The sequence below is a fragment of the Erpetoichthys calabaricus genome, chromosome 1 (genome assembly GCF_900747795.2).
Source record: "Erpetoichthys calabaricus chromosome 1, fErpCal1.3, whole genome shotgun sequence".
In the NCBI taxonomy this organism is placed as follows: Eukaryota; Metazoa; Chordata; class Cladistia; order Polypteriformes; family Polypteridae; genus Erpetoichthys; species Erpetoichthys calabaricus.
Genome location: NC_041394.2, coordinates 317,446,185 through 317,469,345, shown reverse-complemented (window position 1 = coordinate 317,469,345; position 23,161 = coordinate 317,446,185). Strand labels below are relative to the sequence as shown.

The 23,161-nt window shown below is 38.5% G+C and overlaps 1 protein-coding gene across 1 annotated transcript in view; it reads right to left on the bottom strand.

The window, feature by feature from the left end:
* ipo8 (importin 8) overlaps positions 1-23,161 on the bottom strand; it is a 141,330-nt gene that overhangs the window by 108,493 nt on the left and 9,676 nt on the right. Inside the window, exons 2-3 of the mRNA XM_028817948.2 lie at positions 8,237-8,318; positions 4,616-4,772 (exon numbers count right to left, since the gene is read on the bottom strand). Coding sequence (XP_028673781.2) covers positions 4,616-4,772; positions 8,237-8,318 — 239 coding nt within the window. The remainder of the gene's footprint in view (positions 1-4,615; positions 4,773-8,236; positions 8,319-23,161) is intronic.

Here is a 23,161-nt window from a genome sequence, read left to right as displayed (position 1 = left end):
CTCAAAAGAAGCCAAAAAAAGTGAGGACTGCAGAAGTTAGTAGATTTCTTCACCACTCCGTGCAGCTCTGAGTTGTGGGATGATGAAGGCTTCATGCTGCCCTTATCTCACTTCTCAGGTTCATAAAACAGCCCGGAAGAAGAAGGCTGCATCTCACCCACCAGAGTTGAAGGAACCAATTTACTGTGATCATAAAAGGGCTTTGACAGAAAATTAGCTATAAATAGGGGTTTCCCACTAAGCTCATCATCATTCATTGTGACTCAACATTTGTTGTAAAAACCCCTGATGATGGCTTACATCTTTTAAACAAGTGGAAAGTTGCCCCAGGTACCAATTTTTCTCCATTTGATGTTTGTTATTTTTTATATAGTTACCACCCTAGATTTATGGGTGCTAATATTAGTTGGGATCTTTTGTGAATTGTATCAGCCCCAAAATATATGCCAAGGATAGTGTCTGTTTTGGATCCAAGTTGAAGGTTTTAAGACTGAGAGCATTACATGCATACTCTTAATACTCGCACTATGACATTTAAAATTAGATCTTTAAATATGATGGGGTTTTTGGAGCAGAAGAAAAATCTGGATGAGATATTGGGACAGTTTGCTATTAGCTAAACAAATGGGCTTAATGGGCTTAATGGGCTTAATGGACTGAATGGTCTCCTCCCATAAGTTAAATTTTATGGATTAAACAGTCCTTTCAAAAAGGTCAGTGTTATGGAGGGAAGCCATGCCCCAGAATTCAGATAATGTGTGTTCAAGGAAAGCATCTTCATGTTAAAAAGTCTTCTAAATGTAAGCACCCAAGTTCCTACACAATTATTTTTCGTCAATTAATGCCAGAAAAAGAGGTGTAAGCCAGATAATATGGTATGGGGATTTTAATAATTATATGGATCTCTGTCTAGACTCCACATGTAAAAGAAATATCAGATGTAACTCTCTGTCTAAACCAGCATTTGAAGCTTCCTTATGGCACATGGAGATGCAGTCATGGAAATGAAAAGGATTACTCATTCTTCTCAGCATCAAATGTATCATATTCTCGCACAGATGTTTTTTAGTGGATAAATGGACATTACAGAGGGTTGTAGGTTCAGGTTCTTATTGACTGATCATACCTTTGTTCAATTAACTATTCAAGACACAGGTTCAAGCCCAACGCCTTTCACATGGCAATTAAATTTGTGTTTATTGTATCATCCACAACTGAGAAAGATTAAAAAAAATCTGAACTAATTACCTTTTTCAACGTTGCTAAAAGCTCATTTACTAATCTGTCCTCTCTAAGGAATGCCCAAAAGGCATATATGCAATGAACATTTATCAAATTAGGATCACAAGAAAACTGAGGTACAATCTACAAAACAGCCTAATGTACCAACATGAAAGGTCTCTTTATACCAATAGCAATAAAACTGTCAGTCTTTTGGCAAAAATAGAAATAGCAAATTAATTCATGAGATACTACAGACCCTTATACAATTTGCATGAAGATCAAAACTTATATAACCTACCCTGAAACTATTTTGGGAATTTTAGAGAGCATTAACCTTCCCAAGGTTGCTTTGTCGCAGTTAAAAGCATGAGCCCAGCCTTTCACTGAGGCCAAGATTACTACACCTAATAAATACCTTAAAATTTCAGAAAACTCCTGGGGCCTCATGTATAAATGGTGCGTACACACAGAAATGTTGCGTACGAACGTTTCCACACTCAAATCGCGATGTATAAAACCTAAACTTGCCGTAAAGCCACGCACATTTCCACAGTACCTCATACCTTGGCGTACGCAATTTCTCCGCTCGGTTTTGCAGACTGGCGGCACCCAGCGTCAAAGCAGTGCTACTGTTCCTGTGTGGTCACCCTTTCTTTCTTAGCTCCACATTCCTGACGTGGCTTTATAAATACACTGAAACAAACTGTATATTGTTTATTAGTGTAATGCATCTGATTGTAATTAACCTGTAGCAATATAATGGTCCAAGGAATAGCCATAGTATTCCAAATACCATAACTGCTTTAGCGTTGTAAGTCTCACTGCATCATCTTCTTCTTTCAGCTGCTCCCGTTAAGGGTTGCCACAGCAGATCATCTTTTTCCATATTACTCTCACTGCACCACTCGGAGTATTTATATCACTGTATCTGAGTGGGGAATCACAGCAGCAGCTGATCGGAAAGAGAATTATCAGTATACAGCATGAAGCAGACGCTGACTCAGCCATGGCAAAATGCTTTAGAGACTTCCCAGTATGGACTTCGCGGTTTAGAAAAAGTTTCATCCCAAGAACTCTAAGCGCACTCAATCAGTCCATCAAGTAATCCTTGTAGAACTGTTCACTTATAAGTACAATTACCTCACTGTAAACTTGCACTACAGTTATAATATTGCACAACCTGCGCCACTTTATAAAGCGTGTATTTACATATGATGACGGTATTCATTTTTAAGATGAAATGCAGCACAATATGTTTATTATATTATACAGATAAAACTTTAACTTCATTTAAATCATCTGCATTGTTAATGATTAAACATGTGAGGACACAGTGCCGCAGCGGTAGCTAGTTCAGGGATTGTTCCTGCATTGCGTTGTATTCTTGCGCTGACGCGACATTGGAAAGATAGACAGATAGAATAATTAAACATGTACTACGAAGATATTTCAATGTTCCTTAAAAGTTCTGAAGAATCGGCGTTCTAAGCTTACAAATGGCTTCACGTCTATTGCATAGCTGATTGTGTAGCGATTGGGTATTTGGAGAAAGAAAAGTAAGGACAGGAATTGGAGGTTAGTACGTTTGAAAGAGACAGTACTGCTGTGATAAATTACGTCATTGAAGGTCGCACATGGCGCAGCAAGCCTCTTGCGTGAGATATGAACGAGCACTGCGCCACCGTGTTCCCATGTTTAATAACATGCTTTCATTCCTATCATCATGAAAAAGATATCACGTATACATCTCAGTATTTTAATTATTCAGAGAGCTGTAATATCACAAATGTAATGGATTATGTGTCCTGTCGGAGAAAGAGAAAGCCCGTTTAAGAAGCAGGTAGTGATTCATACACAGAGCACAAAGAAGATCAAATACAGAACAAAGCATTTAACGTCCTACTTTAGTTACAATGGGATACTGAGAAACTAGTAAATTAAACGATTTTAAGATGAAGTTTATGATGTTCTACTTTAATGGCAAAATAAACTACGTGATTAAAGTGGAAATTTCGAGATTAAAGTTGACATTTTGTGCTTTTTTCCCCACTGTGTGCCTATTTTTTTGTCTGTACCCTAATAAGCTTTCATATGACACTCAGACGGTGGGCTACGACTTGCCTTTTCACGGCGACTTTGATATGTGATTTCTTTTTTATTTCAGACACTGTGCGACTTTGTGAACTTGAGCGTTCGAGTTTTTTCGACACTCTGTCACTCGATCAACTTCCTTTTGTTGATTATACCACGGTTTAAACCAACAAATAGTATGTTTTTCCTTTGCCTCCACTTGGTATTCGCTGAAATTCTTATATTTTCCCCTGTGCTTTTCCCATTGTCTTTTCCATCCATCCATCCATTGTCTCCCGCTTATCCGAGGTCGGGTCGCGGGGGCAGCAGCTTGAGCAGAGATGCCCAGACTTCCCTCTCCCCGGCCACTTCTTCTAGCTCTTCCGGGAGAATCCCAAGGCGTTCCCAGGCCAGTCGAGAGACATAGTCCCTCCAGTGTGTCCTGGGTCTTCCCCGGGGCCTCCTCCCGGTTGGACGTGCCCGGAACACCTCACCAGGGAGGCGTCCAGGAGGCATCCTGATCAGATGCCCGAGCCACCTCATCTGACTCCTCTCGATGCGGAGGAGCAGCGGCTCTACTCTGAGCCCCTCCCGGATGACTGAGCTTCTCACCCTATCTTTAAGGGAAAGCCCAGACACCCTGCGGAGGAAACTCATTTCAGCCGCTTGTATTCGCGATCTCGTTCTTTCGGTCACTACCCATAGCTCATGACCATAGGTGAGGGTAGGAACATAGATCGACTGGTAAATTGAGAGCTTCGCCTTGCGGCTCAGCTCCTTTTTCACCACGACAGACCGATGCAATGCCCGCATTACTGCGGATGCCGCACCGATCCGCCTGTCGATCTCACGCTCCATTCTTCCCTCACTCGTGAACAAGACCATTGTCTTTTCTCAGAAGGCTATTTATATCGATTTGCATTTTCAAAGAGGCGTAATTGTGGGAGGAGTTGGGGCGGGACAGAAGGCGCGTGCACGTGCGTTACTTTTCACGCTGATCAGGATTTATGCAGTGGAAGAACGTGAAAGTTTGCGTACGTACAGATTCCTGCATCTGGATTTTTCTGTGCGTACGCACATTCCCGCTTTTGTGCTTACGCCATGTTATAGTGTGAGTTCTACGCACGTCGTTATACATGAGGCCCCTGGTCTGGATGGCTATGTTAATGAATACTTTAAGCCCTTTTATATTCACTTAATACTCTACTTGTGCCTAATTATAATAAAGCTGTAGGACCTGCCGAGTATGAGATACATAAATATATACAAAGGTATCGGAAGCATGTTTCTCAAATATATTGAGAGGTTAAAAAATACAAACCTGACCGATTCAGGGCATTGGATGATGCCTTCAACTATGTTATCTCGGATCTGCTGCCGGTCATTTTCATGGATATTGAAAGGGAAAATCACCTCCCCTGGTGGCGGTTCTCGATCTTGCCAGTACTGGCTTACCATGTTTTTTAGGTAAATTGCAGCTTTTGAAAAAGAAAAGAAAAAAAATGTAAGAATGGATTTGACACAGAAAAACCAAGTTGGGCACCTGTCTAGAAACATTAGTATAATTCTGATTTAGCAGCTGCGGTACCTTCTGGATTTACATGCAGAATAATAAAAGCAAAAGAGATGCCACAAAAATATCTAACCATGTATGTTCCCACCTAATCACTGGGAAGTGTATTCAGGTGAATTTGAGCCTTTGAACTTAAGATCCACATCTCCCTTATTGAGTGGTCAAGAAGCCCATCTTCAGTTCAAAAGCAGGAATTCATTTAAAAGTGCTTCACTTTCATGCAGTAGTTTCATTGTATTTATTTTTGTCTAGTTGTTTTTGTCATAAACATATGACTGGATAACTGACATGTGTGATTATGAGACACGAGTAACCTGACATTTTAAAATTGTTTGCAGCTGTTCAGCATTTGCTACCACTGTTCCCTATATTGAAGCCTGTTACACCAGAAATTTTGTATTGTCTGATCACCATGAAAGCATGATTAACAATTTTTTTATTTAGCCATTACTGCAAACAATATGTAGTAAATAATACATGAAGACTATATATTATATTTGGGGGTGGAGTTTTCCTTAACTTGTGTCTCTGACGTATCTCCATTCAAGTTCCAAAATCATTTTCTTATGTCCCATCCCTCCTCCAGTACTGTCCTACTTTCAAAACATGGTTTGGGGTTCAAATAAGTGCAAGTTCTTTACAACCACCCAAAAATGTAGGAACTTCCTCTTAAATATAACACTTGAAACTATCATAGACAACTGAGCAACAGTTGAAAAGTTACAGGATTGATGCTGGTAAGATTCTGGGATTTGTTTAATATTAACATTCTTTGATTACTTAGCTCTAGAGTCAAGGGAGAGAGCTCCCTGCTTGTCACTTCAAAATCACCTGCTGCACAACTATCTTTTAAATACTGTGAAAAAAAAGTCCAAAAAAAAAAAGTCAAAAATTCAAAAGTACTATTTGATTGTGTTATAAAAACATATAACATGCAAGCAAAAGGCACAAAAATATATCACAATTTATGTCTGAAAGTCTTAATCCAGGAAAGGTGCAAATACAAATGTAAAAAACAACAGCCCAAACTATGTCGCCATATGCAGTGAATTCACAGTGGCTATGGTTCAATAAATGGATTTATGACCATTCATTAAAAAAAAAAAAAATACTTTTGGTAAATTTTACCACTGCACTACTATGGCAAATTGATTCAACCTGAAATTAACCCATTTTTCGGCTTCACATATTTGCTTCTAGTACACTGATATAAATCTTTCAGATATCACACTAATGAGTTGAATTTATGCTTAAACACAATAAATTTTGTTGGCTTAGGCACACACATTACATGTGTGGACATGAGTGAAAAATGCATAATTACATACTGTAGTTATCTAATTTATTTAAAGCCAGACCCTGTTATGTAGTAGGAAGAAAACTTAGCCTGCATAGAAATTTACTTTTTCTAAGTGTCAGGGGTTTCATGCAGTTTTTGAAGTTGCTCTCATTCTAAAGAACATATGCCTCTGTCAACAAATGTGCAATGTTGACCACATTATATTATCTAATGAAGGTTTAGAAAAAAATGAGCATATATGAATAATCATGGAGATGACACTGTTTAATGGAGAATCCACTGCATCCATTAAACAGTGTCATCTCCAGACAGAGGAGCAGTTTCAGCGACAGACTGCTGTCACTGTCCTGCTCCACTGACAGACTGAGAAGATCATTCCTCCCCCAAACTATGCGACTCTTCAATTCCACCAGAGGGGGTAAACGTTGAACATTATTCAAGTTATTGTCTGTTTTTTACCTGCATTTTTTATTACTCTTTAATTTAATATTTTTTGCTGCTGGAGTATGTGAATTTCCCCCTGGGATTAATAAAGTATCTATCTATCTAATCAAATTGGAACCTTTTTGCAATATACCTCTGATGTGCTTAGAAGAAGGAGATTTTGAGCTTTCTTTTTAGTCGGATGGATTCATTTTTTTGTGCTGTACTGCTCATAGAACTACGAGTTACTACATGTACCATGCTCTCTTATATATGATAACATAAAGCAAGTTAGAAAATGTGTATCTGGCATTATATTCTGGTGCATTCAAGGACTTGGTTAACTGCTTTTCAGTCTAAGCATTTTTAATTTTTGTTTATTTACTTAATCAGAAAGACAGATATCCTATTTTTCTATATTAAATACTTTCAACAATGAGTCAAATTCAAAAATAACAGTTATAGAATGTCATTACATTGATTAGCAAATGACATAAAACACATTCTTTATAGCCTTTTATAATATCATGCAGTTAAAAGCAGAGTCCAAACAGACTTGTGGTGGCTAAAATAACTCATGGACACAAAACTCCAACTCAAGTCATTTCAAAGATGCATTTTTTTTCTACTACTGTTAGTTGTTGTTTATGGACGGTTTAAAGCTGTTTTATATTTAAGAAATATGAACAAGCTTTAAAAGAACTGCTTGATAGAGAGTGGAAGTTTAAAGCTAAAACAACTGGCTATAACACACCATGATGGATAGCAGCTCTTTGCAGCACTTTGCACATAAATTAGTGTCAGAGAAATATTGAATCACTATAATCTGAAGATAACACAGATGTGAGGTTGTTTTTACTGTAATGTAAATACTGAGTACATGTTTATGCTTACAGATAAGTTTTTTTTCCCAAGAGAACAGACTTTTTTTTACCTTTATGGTTAACTTGCATCAAGTGCAGGAGCTGCTGTCATGTACAGCATTAATAGCATTTCAAAAGCTTGTATTAGGGGATCTGTTTGCCATCAGGAGTGGCTGTTAAATGTGTAAATGAGTAAACTATACAAAATATACAAGTTGAAATAACTTCTCTCGTAGACAATTTGGTACAGTAAGCTAATCTGTAATTTAAGACATATGAAATGTTCCAGGTTCAAGTCTGGCATTTTTTAAAATTTAACAATGGCTTTCAGAGGGAGTTGTTGATATCTGAAGAATTTGTAAAACGTTCTCTATTTAAGACAGAAAAAAAAGTTCCCCAACAAATTTTCTTAAAGAAAAAGCATGCCAAATTTAAATAAAACTGGACCACTCAGAGATAATTTGCTAATGCCCACAGATATATTTGATGACAGCAGATGCCGTTGATGCATTATACACAGTCAACCTAGCAAAATTAAAAGTGAAAAATACAAAGGCATGATCAATTTGTCAATTATTATGAACACAGGCTTACACCTTGTACTGAGGCTGCCAGGAGAAGCTCTGGCTCCCCACAACCTTAACCTAGATAAGCAGGTTTAAAGATGGATGGATGATTGATTTTACATTAATATCCTGGTGCAGAATCATAACTGCGAGCCACAAAAGTAAGCTCTGTCACTGTTTTCATTCGGCAAGTGTTCTCACCACACTTACTGCCTACCTGCTTGACGGACAGGAAACTCCACTTTATCAGATACAATGATCTGAAGTAACGTAGGCGCAAAGTTGATAATCTTGTAAGACTGCAAAAGAAAGGAAAACACAGGTATTCTTGATAAATAAATGTTTAAACCCATAAAAACAAAATGTCAGGAGGCAAGATCTGAAATCCAAAGTTAATTAATCCATGGCTAAAAAAAAGTCTCTTTCCCTGCAACCTCAGGGTTCTTGTCAAGAAAGGCAAATAAATAAAAATAAAAAATATACACACATTATATAGTTCCATTCAAAAATTTGAACACCCCAGCCAAATTACATATTTTGTTAACATTTGAAGTAAAAATTAGTAAATACAACTTCAACAGCAAACAAACTACCGTAGACACTCGCGTATTAGTCGATCTCGCAGATAAGTCGAGTGTATTTTTTAAGCCGAAAATTACGAAATTTGTTATGACCCGCGTATAAGTCGAGGGTAAAACTAATTATAAATAATTATAATTATGGCAATCGTTCGCATCTTCCGTTGGCGCTTAGGCACGGCCTCTGAAGCAGTAGCAGGAGCAGATCGATTTGGAGCCATAACGAAGGGCTTAACTATGCACAAAGATAAACACAAAAGAGCACAAAAGTTAACTCTTTACACAGCGAAACATGTTGATGCTGAATGAGCGAGACGAGACTTCCTGGTTAATGCAGCGGAATCAAATTTGGCGCTCCGACGCTGAGCCAATCAGCACACAGGAATTTAACTGCTTGCTCTAATTGGGTAGCTTCTCAGCCATCCGCCAATAGCGTCCCTTGTATGAAATCAACTGGGCAAACCAACTGAGGAAGCATGTACCAGAAGTAAAAAGACCCATTGCTGGCTTATAATTATTAAATTGTGTTGCCCCACGGATAAGTCAACCCTGTTTTTTTGAATGAATTTTAAGGCATAAATTTTTCGACAAATACGCGAGTATCTACGGTAAAACAATGGCATTTTTAAGAAAACAAATGCTTATGACTTATTTGAGGAATTAAAAAAAGGAAAAGTAAATAAATAAAGAGCAAATATTGCATTTGCAAAGGGGGCATTCCATGTCAAATCAACCAATTACCCAAAAATCGCACGCACTTCGGTCTCAAAACATTCTGAAATGAAATAGCAGGTGTACCCATGTTATCCAGAAGACACCTCCCCTCGGTAAACTGGCTCTATCTTGGAAAGAGTTGATCTTACATCAAAAAATTTTTACAGGGTGTCTGACTAACATGGGTACACCTGGTCATTTTTCCAGAATTTTTTGAGTCCGAAGTATGTGGGCCATTGGTTGATTTGACATGGAATGACCCAAAGGTTTGAGCACCCTTTCAATTATAAGATCTCAGAACTCGTTACATCATTAGTCTGGTCTGGTTTACTTCATTGGGTCGTTAGTCTGGTCAAGTATTGTCATCAGAAGTATCAGCTGATGAGCCTAATATTCGATATATTTTTCACTCTTCAAACATTGTGCAACACTCAACAACCATGGGCTCTTCTAAGCAACTGACTGAGGATCGTTCAGCAGTTACTAAATTATCAGAACACAACTTTGATCCTTGGCTTCGGCAGACTTGACACTTCTACTGTTTTTTTGGACTGTCAAATAATCTTAACATGCATACGCTGACTGGTTTATTACTCCTTCTTTATTTCATGCGATGTGACTGTAAGACAAAGTATTTTAAAAGAACTCAAGAAATATTTTTCCTTACAGGGCCAGAACAGTTTCCTTAGCTGACTCCAACATTAATTTTCTGTAAATTATCATGTTGTGTCATGTTACTAAAAAAGAAAAATGTACCTGAGTTCTTGAGAATTTAGAAATGTTTCAGAAAAGCTTTTATATGTTATTATTTTGTTTACAGTCAGGGAAAAAAACAACTTAATTATAATAATTTACGCACTCAACCTTTTATGATTGACAATAATTTACATGGTCAAGGTGGATATTATCAATTGAAGAGAGGTTTTGTTAAGCAAGACATGTGTTGACAGCAAAGCTTTTGTAACTGAAACCTGTATATGGCAGCAATAGCCACATCAATAGGTGAATCACATTAATACACGGAAATATAATTTGCAAACAAAAGCCACACAACCTTCTGACCAGCATCATGTAGAAGAGCTGGTGCGTGCACACAATGCTAAAATGACTGATTTATCTTGCAAATTAATGTAATTGCGTGCCATAAACCAATTCACAAAACTGCTTCAGATCGGCGTTGCAGCTCTGCAAAAACAGAAGGCAAAAGCACATCAATTTGAAGGATAAATCAATCAACACTTCAGTATGAACATTGTCAGCTGCTATTCACTGTTACACGCTTTATAATCACAAATTATTATTTGGGACTCCTTTCATCTCTCTTCACTTTTTCATAAATCCTCTCAAGACTTGTCAAAGAACACGTATCCCTCCGCTGTCACTCCACTAGTATCTGGCCACCTCCAGACAGTTGCCATTTACCTTCTCTATAAAGAGTTGACTGCCACGAACTGCAAATCTTTAATATTTATAACACCATAACATGTTTTTAAAATGCATGTTCAGGGGTCTCCCACATTTCAGATTTTCATCCTTTCAAAACTGGCCCACCAGATATTCTCATATTTCGCACTTTGCTTGTACCACTAGGAGTCACACTACTCACTTTTTAAACATTTTTATAAATTGATCACTGGTAATTAAAAAGCTCTGAGGTGGCGAGGCCCCTCGGGTGGACAAGGTCCACCCTGGGTTCCACAAGGCTCTGGATGTTGTAGAGCTGTCCTGGTTGACACGTCTCTGCAGCATCGTATGGACATCTGGGGCAGTGCCTCTGGATTGGCAAACCGGGGTGGTGGTCCCCCTTTTTAAGAAGGGTGACCGGAGGATGTGCTCCAACTATAGGGGATCACACTCCTCAGCCTCCCCGGTAAGGTCTATTCAGGGGTGCTGGAGAAGAGAGTTCGGTTGATAGTCGAATCTCAGATTCAAGAAAAACAATGCTGATTCCGTCCCAGCCATGGAACACTGGACCAGCTCTACACCCTGGCCAGGATCGTGGAGGGGGCATGGGAGTTTGCCCAACCAGTCCACATATGTTTTGTGGATTTAGAGAAGACATTCGATCATGTCCCTCGAAACATCCTCGTTGTTACGAGCCATTTAGTCCCTGTACAGGAGGAGCAGAAGCTTGGTCCGCATTGCTGATAATAAGTCTAACGTTTCCTGTTGAGGTTGGACTCCGCCAGGGCTGCCCTTTGTCACCGATTCTGTTCATAAGTTTTATGGAAAGAATTTCTAGGCGCAGCCAAGGAGCGGAGGGGGTCTGGTTCAGTGACCTCAGAATCTCATTTCTGCTATTTGCGGATGACATGGTTCTGTTGGCTTCATCGGACAGTGACCTCCAGCTCTCACTGGTGCGGTTCGCAGCCGAGTGTGAAGCGGTGGGGATGAGAGTCAGCACCTCTAAATCCGAGGCCATGGTTCTCTGCCAGAAAAGGGTGGAATGCTCTCTCTGGGTTGGGAAAACATTACTGCCTCAAGTGAAGGAGTTCAAGTATCTCGGGGTTTTGTTCACGTGTGAGGGAAGAATGGAGCGGGAGGTTGACAGACGGATCGGTGTGGCATCCACAGAAATACGGGCTCGGCAACGGTCCGTCGTGGTGAAGAGAGAGCTGAGCCAAAAGGCGAGGCGGTCGATTTACCAGTCGATCTACGTTCCTACCCTCACCTATGGCCACGAGCTTTGGGTAGTGACCGAAAGAGCAAGATCATGGATACAAGTGGCCGAAATGAGTTTTCTCTGCAGGGTGGCTGAACTTTCCCTTAGTGATAGGGTGAGGAGTTCAGTTATCCGAGAGAGACTTGGAGTAGAGTCACTGCTCCTCTGCATTGAGAGGAGCCAGTTGAGGTGGTTCGGACATCTGGTCAGGATGCCCCCTAGACGCCTCCCTAGGGGGGTGTTCCGGACATGTCCCACTGGGAGAAGGCCACGGGGCAGACCCAGGAAACACTGGAGGGATTATATCTCCCAGCTGGCCTGAGAACACCTCAGGATCCCCCCAGAGGAGCTGGAGGAGGTGGCCGGGGAGAGGGAAATCTGGGCTTCCCTGCTTAAGCTGCTGCCCCTGCGACTTCGGATAAACGGTGGACAATGGATGGATGGATGGATTTCCAGGTTAAAACTAAAGGAGAAGGATTTTAACAAAGCATCATTATGTTTTTCATTTATAGAAATTTTATTATGCTAATAACAGGGAAGCATTTGGCTAGGTAGTCATTAACAGTATCTCATTGTCCTGTTTAAAATGCACTTTCGGTATCCACCAGTTAAATACTTTTGAATGGAAATCAATTTTTCCTCTTTACTTTTATTTTCATGGTAATCTGAATGTCTGGATCATATTAGTGATGCATGCTCATTTTAATGTGTTTCAGGCCATAATCAGGACTTGACATCAGTGGCCCAACTTTGAGGTACTTGAATATATTTTTTTAATTGAACCTAATTCTATTTTACTGTATCATTCACTATAAAGGATATTAATGGGTATATTATCAGCAGGCAAGAAATATTTAAACATTTATGAATTTAACCAAAACATCTTTCAAAGCATAATGTTACAACTGTTTCCATATTTATCTACTTGTAATGCTAGAATGTAGAATGATTTGTGGGAAAGACAGAATCTGCCAAGCTTGAGATTTAGAGCCCAGTGTTTACTTTAATCACTAGGTCACACTGCTGGGAGGCTCCATTATCTGTTGTAAATATGCAGTATTTTGACAAGTAATCTTTATTTAGATCACATCGCACCAGTGTTCCCTAACGCTGACTATGTTTTTGTATGTTACACAGAACATTTTTTTCTTTAAATCTAAACAGCACCTTTAATGCAGTTTCTAAAAGTGTTCGAAGTAAAACTTTTTAACTATAAAAGATTTATGTTAGCTGTGATAATCTATGAAAAACAAATGCACAATGTAATTACAAAATTAGGTAATTGGATTTTTTAAAAATCAAAACAATTACACATTACCAGTTTTCTGTATTTTAATTCTTGGGGACTCAACCACAAATCAGTCATCAGGCTTACTGACAGTGATGACCAATTTAATTTCCTGGTGAGTCACATAAAGGTTAATTATTAATTTAGAGTGCAGTGCAAATAAATTAGGAAAACATTAAGTCAGACAAATAAAGATGTACAAAAAAAAAAAAATACATCAGTTTAAGAGATTGGTTTCTGTAACCTTCTATGGACTAAACTGAGTTCATTCAGTTTCAGAACATACATAATTCACTATTGAGTTGCGAAGCTGAAGCCTATCTCATCAGCAGTGATCGCACTATTAACTTATCTCATCCCATTTTCTCCACCATTTTTTCTGTCAAGGATCACAGCTGCAAAATGCTGAGAACAGCAGACCAGCTGGCTCAATCTTCAGCAACAGTTTAACTCTCATCCCCCAAGTGGACCTGAGGTCAGTGGCAGTCCTGAGGCCAGCAGTGGTCCTGGGTCGTTTGATTTCATAGGCAAAATGCTACAAGGCGCACCACACCTTACCCCTGTGTCTTTCATGGAACTGTACTCATGAATATTAGAACAACCAATTAATTAGAAAATATAGCCTAAGGCCAAAAACTTAATTACAACAAATTCTTTCAGACCAAAAATACTCACAATATGCCATTTCAACAACTTGACAGCAGTCTCTGTATTCAGTCTTGTAACAAAAAAATACAACACTAAAGCACAAAAAAATATTAACACACATAACATTTTAAAGTAAATACCGCACCATACTATTTTCTAAGCCTACTTAATCTTGATCAAGGTCACAGGGAGCTGTAGCCTATCCCAGTAAGCACAAGGTGCAAGGCAGGAATAATCCCCTGTACAGGGCACCAGTCCATCACAGGGTAGAACAAATAAATAATTTAATAAATAAATTGAGCATGATTCCATTATAACATCTGCAGTAAATGTAAAACTACAAACGTATTTACCGTTATTTTATCATCTATTTCATTTTAAATATGGAAAATGACAGGCTTTGCATCGTTTATAATTTGCTGAGGTACTTTTCCCATATGCTGGTTTCACTGACCTGTACAGCGAGAGCGCTTTACAAAGGTACTCCTTGGCAGTCACTCCTCACAAATCTGGTAACCAGGAAGCAGGAGAAGTAGTAAAACATGTACAGATCAGTAAAAGAGGTGTGGCCATGCTGCAACCACAAACCCGAGTACCACAAGGATGCAATCATTTGGACTGAAAAGACAGGCGTTCGTGCACCCCGGTCACACCAGGTACAGTAGGTCCTGGCATTTGCCTACAGTGCTTATGCCAAGAACTGCCTCTGCCTGGGTCTCTCACCAATTGACATTCTTACTATGCATTTTGAACACTAACAAACTCTTCATGGACTGGAGCAGCAACAGTTCTTTTCTAAGATGCTACCATATTGTGATGCTCCTTGCCCTACAATGGAGAATGGGCCCTTGTAAACTATCAATGGGAAAATATGTTGTTCAGAATAGTGTCACTACCAAAGGACTTTATTTTGACACAATGTATTCATGACATTTACATTGTGAAATAAAATACTGTTACTTTATTATAAAATAATACTCCATTACAATTCTTTGTGTATTATTATTATTGATGTTGTGGTTGAAAATCAGCACAAAGTCCTCACCCTTGATCCACTGTGTGACCCTGAACAACTCAATTAACCAGCCTCTCCTCCAATTATAAAAAAACAAAATACTTAGAAATAACTGTAAAACAGCTAGGAATGGTAGCTTCCTAAAATTAAGGTTTTTTGTTTATATTTAATTACAGTATTTCAAAATAAAACGATATTTTGATTATTCAAATATTATTCCACAAATTGATTAGATATTATTTACAATTTTAAATACTATGGTTCTCAATAACAATGAGCCATCATTCCTTATGTTAAATTTTAAAGATTTTATTTAGGTCAAATTTTGTGACTAGGAATTACAAGATTTGTTGGGCTGAAATGTCTATTCTAGTTAAAATTGTTCTAAAGTTCTATTTATTATCTCCTTAGACAGTGAGATCTTCATACTACAAAGCACAAGTTACCCACTTCATTCCCCAACACTACCTGCCTGTGTGACCCTGATTATGTCACTAAACCTGGCAGAACTCACACTCAATAAAAATAGAAATGTTTGTACTTTATATGTAAAATCACTTGGAAAAGCAATTACTGAAAGGTTTTATTTAACTTTTGGAAAACTGACATTAGTGCAAGCTAGCCAGCAAAATCTACAATCTACTTCTTAAAGTGGTACAGTATAAGGTAATTTCGGCAAATCAGGGCCAGAAAGAGGTGTGAATCAAGTCTGCAAGGAACCTGAAAACAGACTATAAAAATATTGCTTTGTACTGTATTCTTATTTTTACTGTAAAGTTCTTTTTAACAGTACTTAATGTAAAAGAACAAAAATAAATGTGTTTGTTTGTAAGTGGTAATTTACAGTAGGATGTGCTCCATGAATTTCACTGTACTTTGTAACTGTGACAATAATGACTCTGCAAACCTATATAAAAGATCTTGTCTGTTTTATACAATACCCTTGAGCATGCTGGCGGTCAATGTCACAACTGAATTTTAATGGTAATGACTTACTTTCATTTTGGTTGCTAAACTTTACAACACATATTATCAACAACAGTATGGCATCAGGTTTAAAAGCAGACACTGTTAAGATCTTGTGCAGTGCCTTCTAACGGTACAATATACTGCAACACAGTTTAAATGGGTGCTACATATATATTTATATTGTGTGTGCTTTTTTATATTTCTTATTTATTTATATTTTTACTTTTTTTGCTTCTGGTGCATCTGCAAATTAAGGTAAATTCCACTAAGAACTGAAGCCATGAGGCACTTCTTTATGCAAAGAGTTGTGGGAATCTGGAACAAAAAATTGAGACACGTAGCTGAAGCAGAAAGAATTCCAAGACTTGACAACTTTTAATAAGTATTTTTTTTTTTTGGTCTCATCTATTACGGGTATGGATGTCTGAAGCGGACCTCCATTAGCACTTATTTCTTATTATCCCGAGGTATCCTGTATTTACCTAACCCGAGGAGTTTCTACTACAGTATATAAACATGAGCAACAAGAAAGGGGGTCAGAAAGAAACGGAAAAGAAACCTAATATATCCAAGTCTAGACAGGCAATAAGTCCAAGTGCAAGGTACGGCCTTTCAGAGAACAGACAGGCGAAAGCACAGACTCCCCAAGACCCTGCTTTGCTGCATCGTCTCCTGTCGAGAGTGAAAATGGGAACAAACGTGCAAGTGATGCAGGTCACTATAGCTTGCTGATTCCAGAAGATCACTTGAAACTGGAAATAGCCTTGCAGTCCTCGCTTTCATCTACTCCTCACCAGAAGCATCAGCTGTAATGGGGATTGCCACTTCACCCGCAGAGCACGAAAGCCGAAATGATCTGTCCGAACTAAAGGTAATGACTGCAACAATAGCCACTGCCAAAAATGAGCTCAACAGATACATTTACAAAGCAAGAAGCTGCGGCTGCAGATGCAGGAGCTGCAGCAGGATAATAAAAACTTGGAAAAACGTATATATAATTGCTTTGATGCAGCCTTTAAAGGTATGCTGGGAAAAATTAAGGAACACATTCAGGAAAATGAGTCCAAACTAACAGCACTTGCCAATCAGCTGGAACACGTTAAGCAGACATTCATGACTTGAATTGAAACAGCTGAACATTTTGGACCTACCGCTGATGGAAAAGCTAAAGCTGCAAATTCCGAATGCAAAAAACTCAGACACAGACTTGCTGCTCTGGAAGACGGATGCAGAAGGAATAATATTAGAATCAAAGGTCTACCTGAGAATCGTGAAAGTCCAAACTGTGAAGTTCATAGCTGAACTATTCTCAAAAATAATTGGAGAGGACTTTAAATCAGATACCAAGATAGCAGCAGCTTATTGCATACGTGGATCAAATACCTCTAAACCTAGGACTCTAATTGTTCGCTTCGAGAGATTACAATTTAAACTTAATGTAATGTCACTTCTCAGACAGAAACAAGAGATTATATTTGAAAATAACCACATGCATATTTTCCCTGATTTCTCACCCTCAACAGCTGCTAAATGTGCCGCTTTTTACAACATTAAACAGTGGTTACGGAAAGCCGATATCAGATACAGCCTCTTGTATCCTGCCAAACTTAGAGTGGATATTCAAGACAAATATTACCACCACGGAGAAAGCAGAAAAGGAGTTAAGAAAGCTGATCCCGAAACTTTTTTGAAATACGATCGTGAGTCGCATCCTGTCGTGGCATGGCAAGAAGATATTACCTGCTGTCTGATCTGCTTGCAATGATACTTTCCAACTTTCTGTTTATGTTTTAATTACAATTATATGCATATGTGTGGAAGAAATTAAAGAAGTTTTTTTTTTTATTTCAAGACTGTTGAAGATTATATTTTATGCTTATAGTATTTAGACTTTATCGGCAATAGATATCTCTATTTTTAATCCTCAAAAGCCGCTGCTGGGGGGCTTGTTTTGTTTTGGATGTGCTCTGTCTCTAGGTATGTCAGAGGACCGGGACTTTGTGAAGTGCGGTCCAGCCTCACGTGGGGAGGCAAAATGTGGAGTGGGGTAGAGGGATAAGGGTGGGACAGAAAGAGAGCAAGCTAGAGCTAATCTATCCTTTTAATCCTTATAATTATTATTACCAACATAACAATAGGCTGCATGGCATTTTCGTGGGAAAATTGGAAATTAAGGTTAAAGCTGTCTCACTTGACAGTGACATCAAAAATTCAGAATCAATGTCTCCATGATGGGACAGTTAACTTTGTGAGTTGGAATGTTAAAAGGCCTGAATCACGAATTAAAGAGAAAGAAAGTATTCTCTCGCCTAACAGGTCTAAACGCTTAAATAGTATTTTTACAGGAGACCCACTTACTAAGCAAGGATCAGTTCTGGCCGCAAAAAGACTGGACTGGCCAAATGTTCCATTCCAGCTTTACAAAGGAAACTAGAGGTGTGGGAATTCTCATACATAGAACAGTCTCATTGTAGCATCAGATGTAGTATCTGATCCTGAAGGGAGATATGCGATTGTCATGGGCAATTTAACTGTAAAGTGATTTTGATAAATGTTTATGCACCCAATGTAGATGATAGGGAATTCATGCAAAATGTATTTGCATCCATTCCCAATGCATACACTCATAAAATTATAATGGCTGGGGACTTTAATTGTGTTTTAAAGCCACTCTTAGATAGGTCTCCTGTCACAGGGGTGATGACATCTAACACTGCAAAGACAACTACACAGTTTTTAACTGACCACAACTTATAAGACCCCTGGTGGTTTCTAAACCCAAATTCAAGAACATATTCCTTCTACTTACCAGTACATCATTGCTACTCAAGAATTGATTATTTCTTTATAGATAATAATTTCTTGCCTACGATTAAATCTTGCAAGTACAACGCTATTGTTATTTCCGACCATGCCCCTCTGATCTTGGAGCTAAAATCATTGTGCTCCACATACTCATCTTGCAGATGGCGTCTTAATCCACTTCTATTAGCAGATGAGAACTGTACAGAATGTATATCAAAACAAATCAGTTTCTTTCTAGAGACAAATACATCCTCAGAGGTCTCTGCAGGAATACTCTGGGAAACTCTAAGGCCTTCTTAAGAGGACATATTATTTCATATCTTTCCCACAGAAATAAATTAGAAACCAAGAAGGTATCAGTGCTAACCAGCGAAATTACTAGAATAGATCAAGAACTCGCCAGGTGTCCAAGTGAGGCTAATCATAGGAAAAGGCGGGCTCTGCATTCAGAGTTCAACCTCTTAACAACCAAAGAAACTGAACAACTCATTTTTAAATCAAGACATCATTACTATGAACATGGAGAGAAAGCTAATAAGCTCTTAGCTCAACAAATCCACAAGCAAGAAGTTCACAATGCAATCCCAGCAATTACCAACATGAACGGAGATAAAATTGACCATAAAAATATAATGCACACATTTAGAGACTACTTAAAATCCTTATATTCTACTGAGTTTAAAGAAGACAATCCATTTCTGGATGCATTACTGATACCACAATTGGATAAACCTTTGGCCCTATCAGAATTACTAGATGCTATAAAGTCACTTCAGAGTGGGAAAGCAACAGGCCCTGATGGCTACCCTGTCAAGCTCCATATGCACAAAGCATATAATTATTCAACTCAAAATTATATATCGAGCACTTCTGTCTCGTTTAAAATTGTCCAAAATGTTTCCAGGGCAAGATCCAACATGTGAACGCTATAATCAAGTTCCAGCCTCACTGGGTCACATGTTTTGGGCCTGCACCAAATTAACATAATTTTGGACAAAAATCTTTAAATGACTTTCAGACAGCCTTGGTGTCACAATCCCTCCTAACCCATTAACAGCTGTGTTTGGTGCACTTCCAGATGGGCTTAAAGTGGAGAAGGACAAAGTATGATTGCCTTTACTTCACTATTGGCACATACACTTATCTTGCTCAACTGGAAGAATCCTAACTCTCCTCTTTTAAGTCAGTGGGTAACTAATGTTTTATATTATTTGAAATTGGAAAAAGTCAAATTCTCACTTAGAGGATCTGTGCCGAACTTTTTCAAAACCTGGCAGGATCTAATCAATAACATTTTAGAATAAGCTCTTAAAGCACTAAGGAAGCAGATTCTCTTCCTATTTTTTTCTTCTCCATTTGTCTTTATCCACTTATTAAACTCATCAATTTATTTATTTTTACTAGCTTTAAGTTTTACTCTGTTGGCCTTGCTATCTTTCTCAGGGGTGGGGGTTGATTTGTTTTCAATCCTATTTTTTGTAAAAATGTATCTATTTGTATGGAATGATTACAACAAAATAAAAAAAAAATACATAAATAAGTAATCTGATTACAATAAAATTAAAAAAATACATAAATAAGTACAGTGGAACCTCTAGATACGAGTTTAATTCGTTCCAGCACTGAGCTTGTATAGCGAATTTCTCGTATCTAGAACAAACTTCCCCATTGAAAATAATGGGAATCCAGTTAATCCGTTCCGCACCCCAAATATATTAACATAAAAATCAATTTTCCTAACAAATAACACTGATAAATTATATATACTGTAGTCTACCTTTAATAAATAACACTGGTAAATAATATAACTGATTATTAAAAGAATCAAAACAGGTGTCTAAAGTGCAGTAGAGCATTCAATAAATCTTTAAATAAATAATCCTTAAAACAGTTGTGAAGTGGAGGTTTAAAATACACAAGAATAACAATCCTTTAACACGAGGTTAAAACATCAAAAGAATGCAGTCTTTAAAAAACAGATGACAATCCCCGGTGCTTCTTCTCTGTTAGTGTCTCACCTGCGGGCTCTGCAACAGGCGAAACACTCTTAATGCAGCTGACCTTCTCTACACCGTCCTGCTTCAGCTGTTTGGCTCGCCTGTTCAGCTCACTGTTCAGCTACACGCGAGCCTGCACACGCCTGCACATGCCTGCCTGCCTGCCTGCCGCAACCTCCGTTCTCTCTCCTCTCTTTTCTTTTACTTCTTCTCCCCCTTAACCGGCTCGCGCTTCTCTATATATGCGGGGAGGACATGGCAGCTGCAGCCCATCAGCCACAGGAACAATCATGGATGTGGGCAGTTTCCCACCTGTGCACTTAAGTGAGAAACGCAGACACCGCAGATCGCGGCTCGCAACTGCTACCACGCCCCCTCGCTAAGCTGAGAGCTATACCCACAGCCTGGCTCGTGGCTCGTTACGCGAGCCAATGCTCGTATTTAGATCTGAATTTTTCGCTCATACTTTACTCGTATTTTGAATTTCTCGTATACAGAGGTGATCGTATCTCGAGGTTCCACTGTATCTGGAAAAAAATATTGGGACTGAATGGTCTTTTCTCGTCTGTGAAATTTCTTATGTTCTTATGATCAAATCATGCTTAGAACTTGCTCAAAATTTCTTACAATAAGAAGCCTTTGAAAACTGCAGCCTTCGAATGAATGTGACACTTGAAGATAGCTTTTCACAAAATGGGATTTCAGGTACACACAAAGTGATGTGATCAAAGAGAAAACGGAATGCCACACGGCCTTCAAACAAACCCCCCTAAAAAATAGTTTACTCAAATGAAAAGAACAGATTAGGTGGGGGATCCTGACTAGATTTACAACTTTGTTTACAGGATATGCAGGCCTATTATGCTGGGATGTCAACCAAAAGATATATAGGACCTTGGGGTTATGCCTATGGACAAGGTTTAGAAAACAATGGTCTAAAAGCTAAGGCAATGGGCTACAAAGGATGAATTGCTGCCATTTCCACCCTTACCAACTGTTAACTAAGTGACACTGCACAAAAATGTCTAATTATTTTAAAGCAACTTCTTCAACAAGTCATTGGAGTTGGCATAGTTAGATCCCATTATAGTACCAATTGCAACACCTTCATCAGCCAGGTGGAACAGTGTTTCTTTTCTTCCCAGCTAAGCTTTGTATTGGACCAATACAAACAATACATTGAGAATTGTGTTGGTGCTGCCTCTTGCTACAAATGCCAACTACAGGAATTCATTAATTATTTTACTAGTGTCCTTCTCAAATTTACATGTTTCCACCACAATGTTACGATTTTTAGATATCAGCCTTTCATTCAGCTTTACAAGACTTAAAGCCTGTGTCTTTTATGAGCCATTTAACTTACAGTCGTTTTCTCTACATACTAAAAACTCTCTTTCACAGTTCCTTAGGCTTCGCTGCCTCTATAGTAACTAGGGGGCTCTGCCCCCTGCTCGCTTCGCTCGCCAACCCCTGGCGTTGGGACATGAGAAAGAGTCAGATGTATGAATTAGATATAGAATAGTGTGCAGCTTTGGATGATGCCCATAGAAATAACAAATAGAGTGTTTGTTATATATTAATGTTTTATTGGAATATTTCTTTGTATACAACATTAGTAGTAAAGATGGTGTCTTGTCCTTGAATGAGTCTTCCTTGGCATGGATTATTTATAATTTTAACTTTAACGTCAGATGAACGGCGAACACGTGAGAAGGCAACATAAAGTTGTCCATGTCCAAAAACGGGTTCAGAGAGGTAGATGCCAACCTTGTCCATGGTTTGTCCTTGTGATTTGTTGATGGTCATGGCAAATGCAGGTTTAATGGGGAACTGTCGGCGTTTCAATGTAAAAGGTAATTCTAGCTCAGAACTTGTAAGGTCAATTCTAGGAATGAGAACAGGATTGTTAGCATGTGATCCTGTAAGAACTGTTGCTTGAATAACATTGCGTGTCATGGTGTTGACGACTAACCGTGTGCCATTGCATAAACCCTGTTTTGTGTTAAGGTTTCTTAATAGCATGATTATTGTTCCGTTTTTAAGGGTAAGGTTGTGTTGTGGTAATCCGGCAGGGTTAATAGTGTTCAAATATTCTAAGGGGAAATTTATATGTTCATTGTCGTCATCAGAGTCAACTTTGTCTGAGCTTAGAAAGATCTGTGTCTCTCCAGGAAGTAATGAAATGACTTGGTTATTAATGTGATTAACATTAATATTTTTTGGACATAATATAGTGCGTTGTGTTAACAGGGCTATTTGGTCTAATGTGATTGCTGTTCCAAATATCTCTTTTACTAAGTCGTCTGAGATAAAGGATTGTGGAATGGAAATAATATCTGGGTGAAGTCCATCTGTATTTGTGAGTGTACCATTTCTCAGTTGTATTATCCAACTGTTATATTCTGGATCTGGACATCGCATGTTTTGTACCAACTGTATTGTTTTAAAGCAATGCCAATTGTCTGC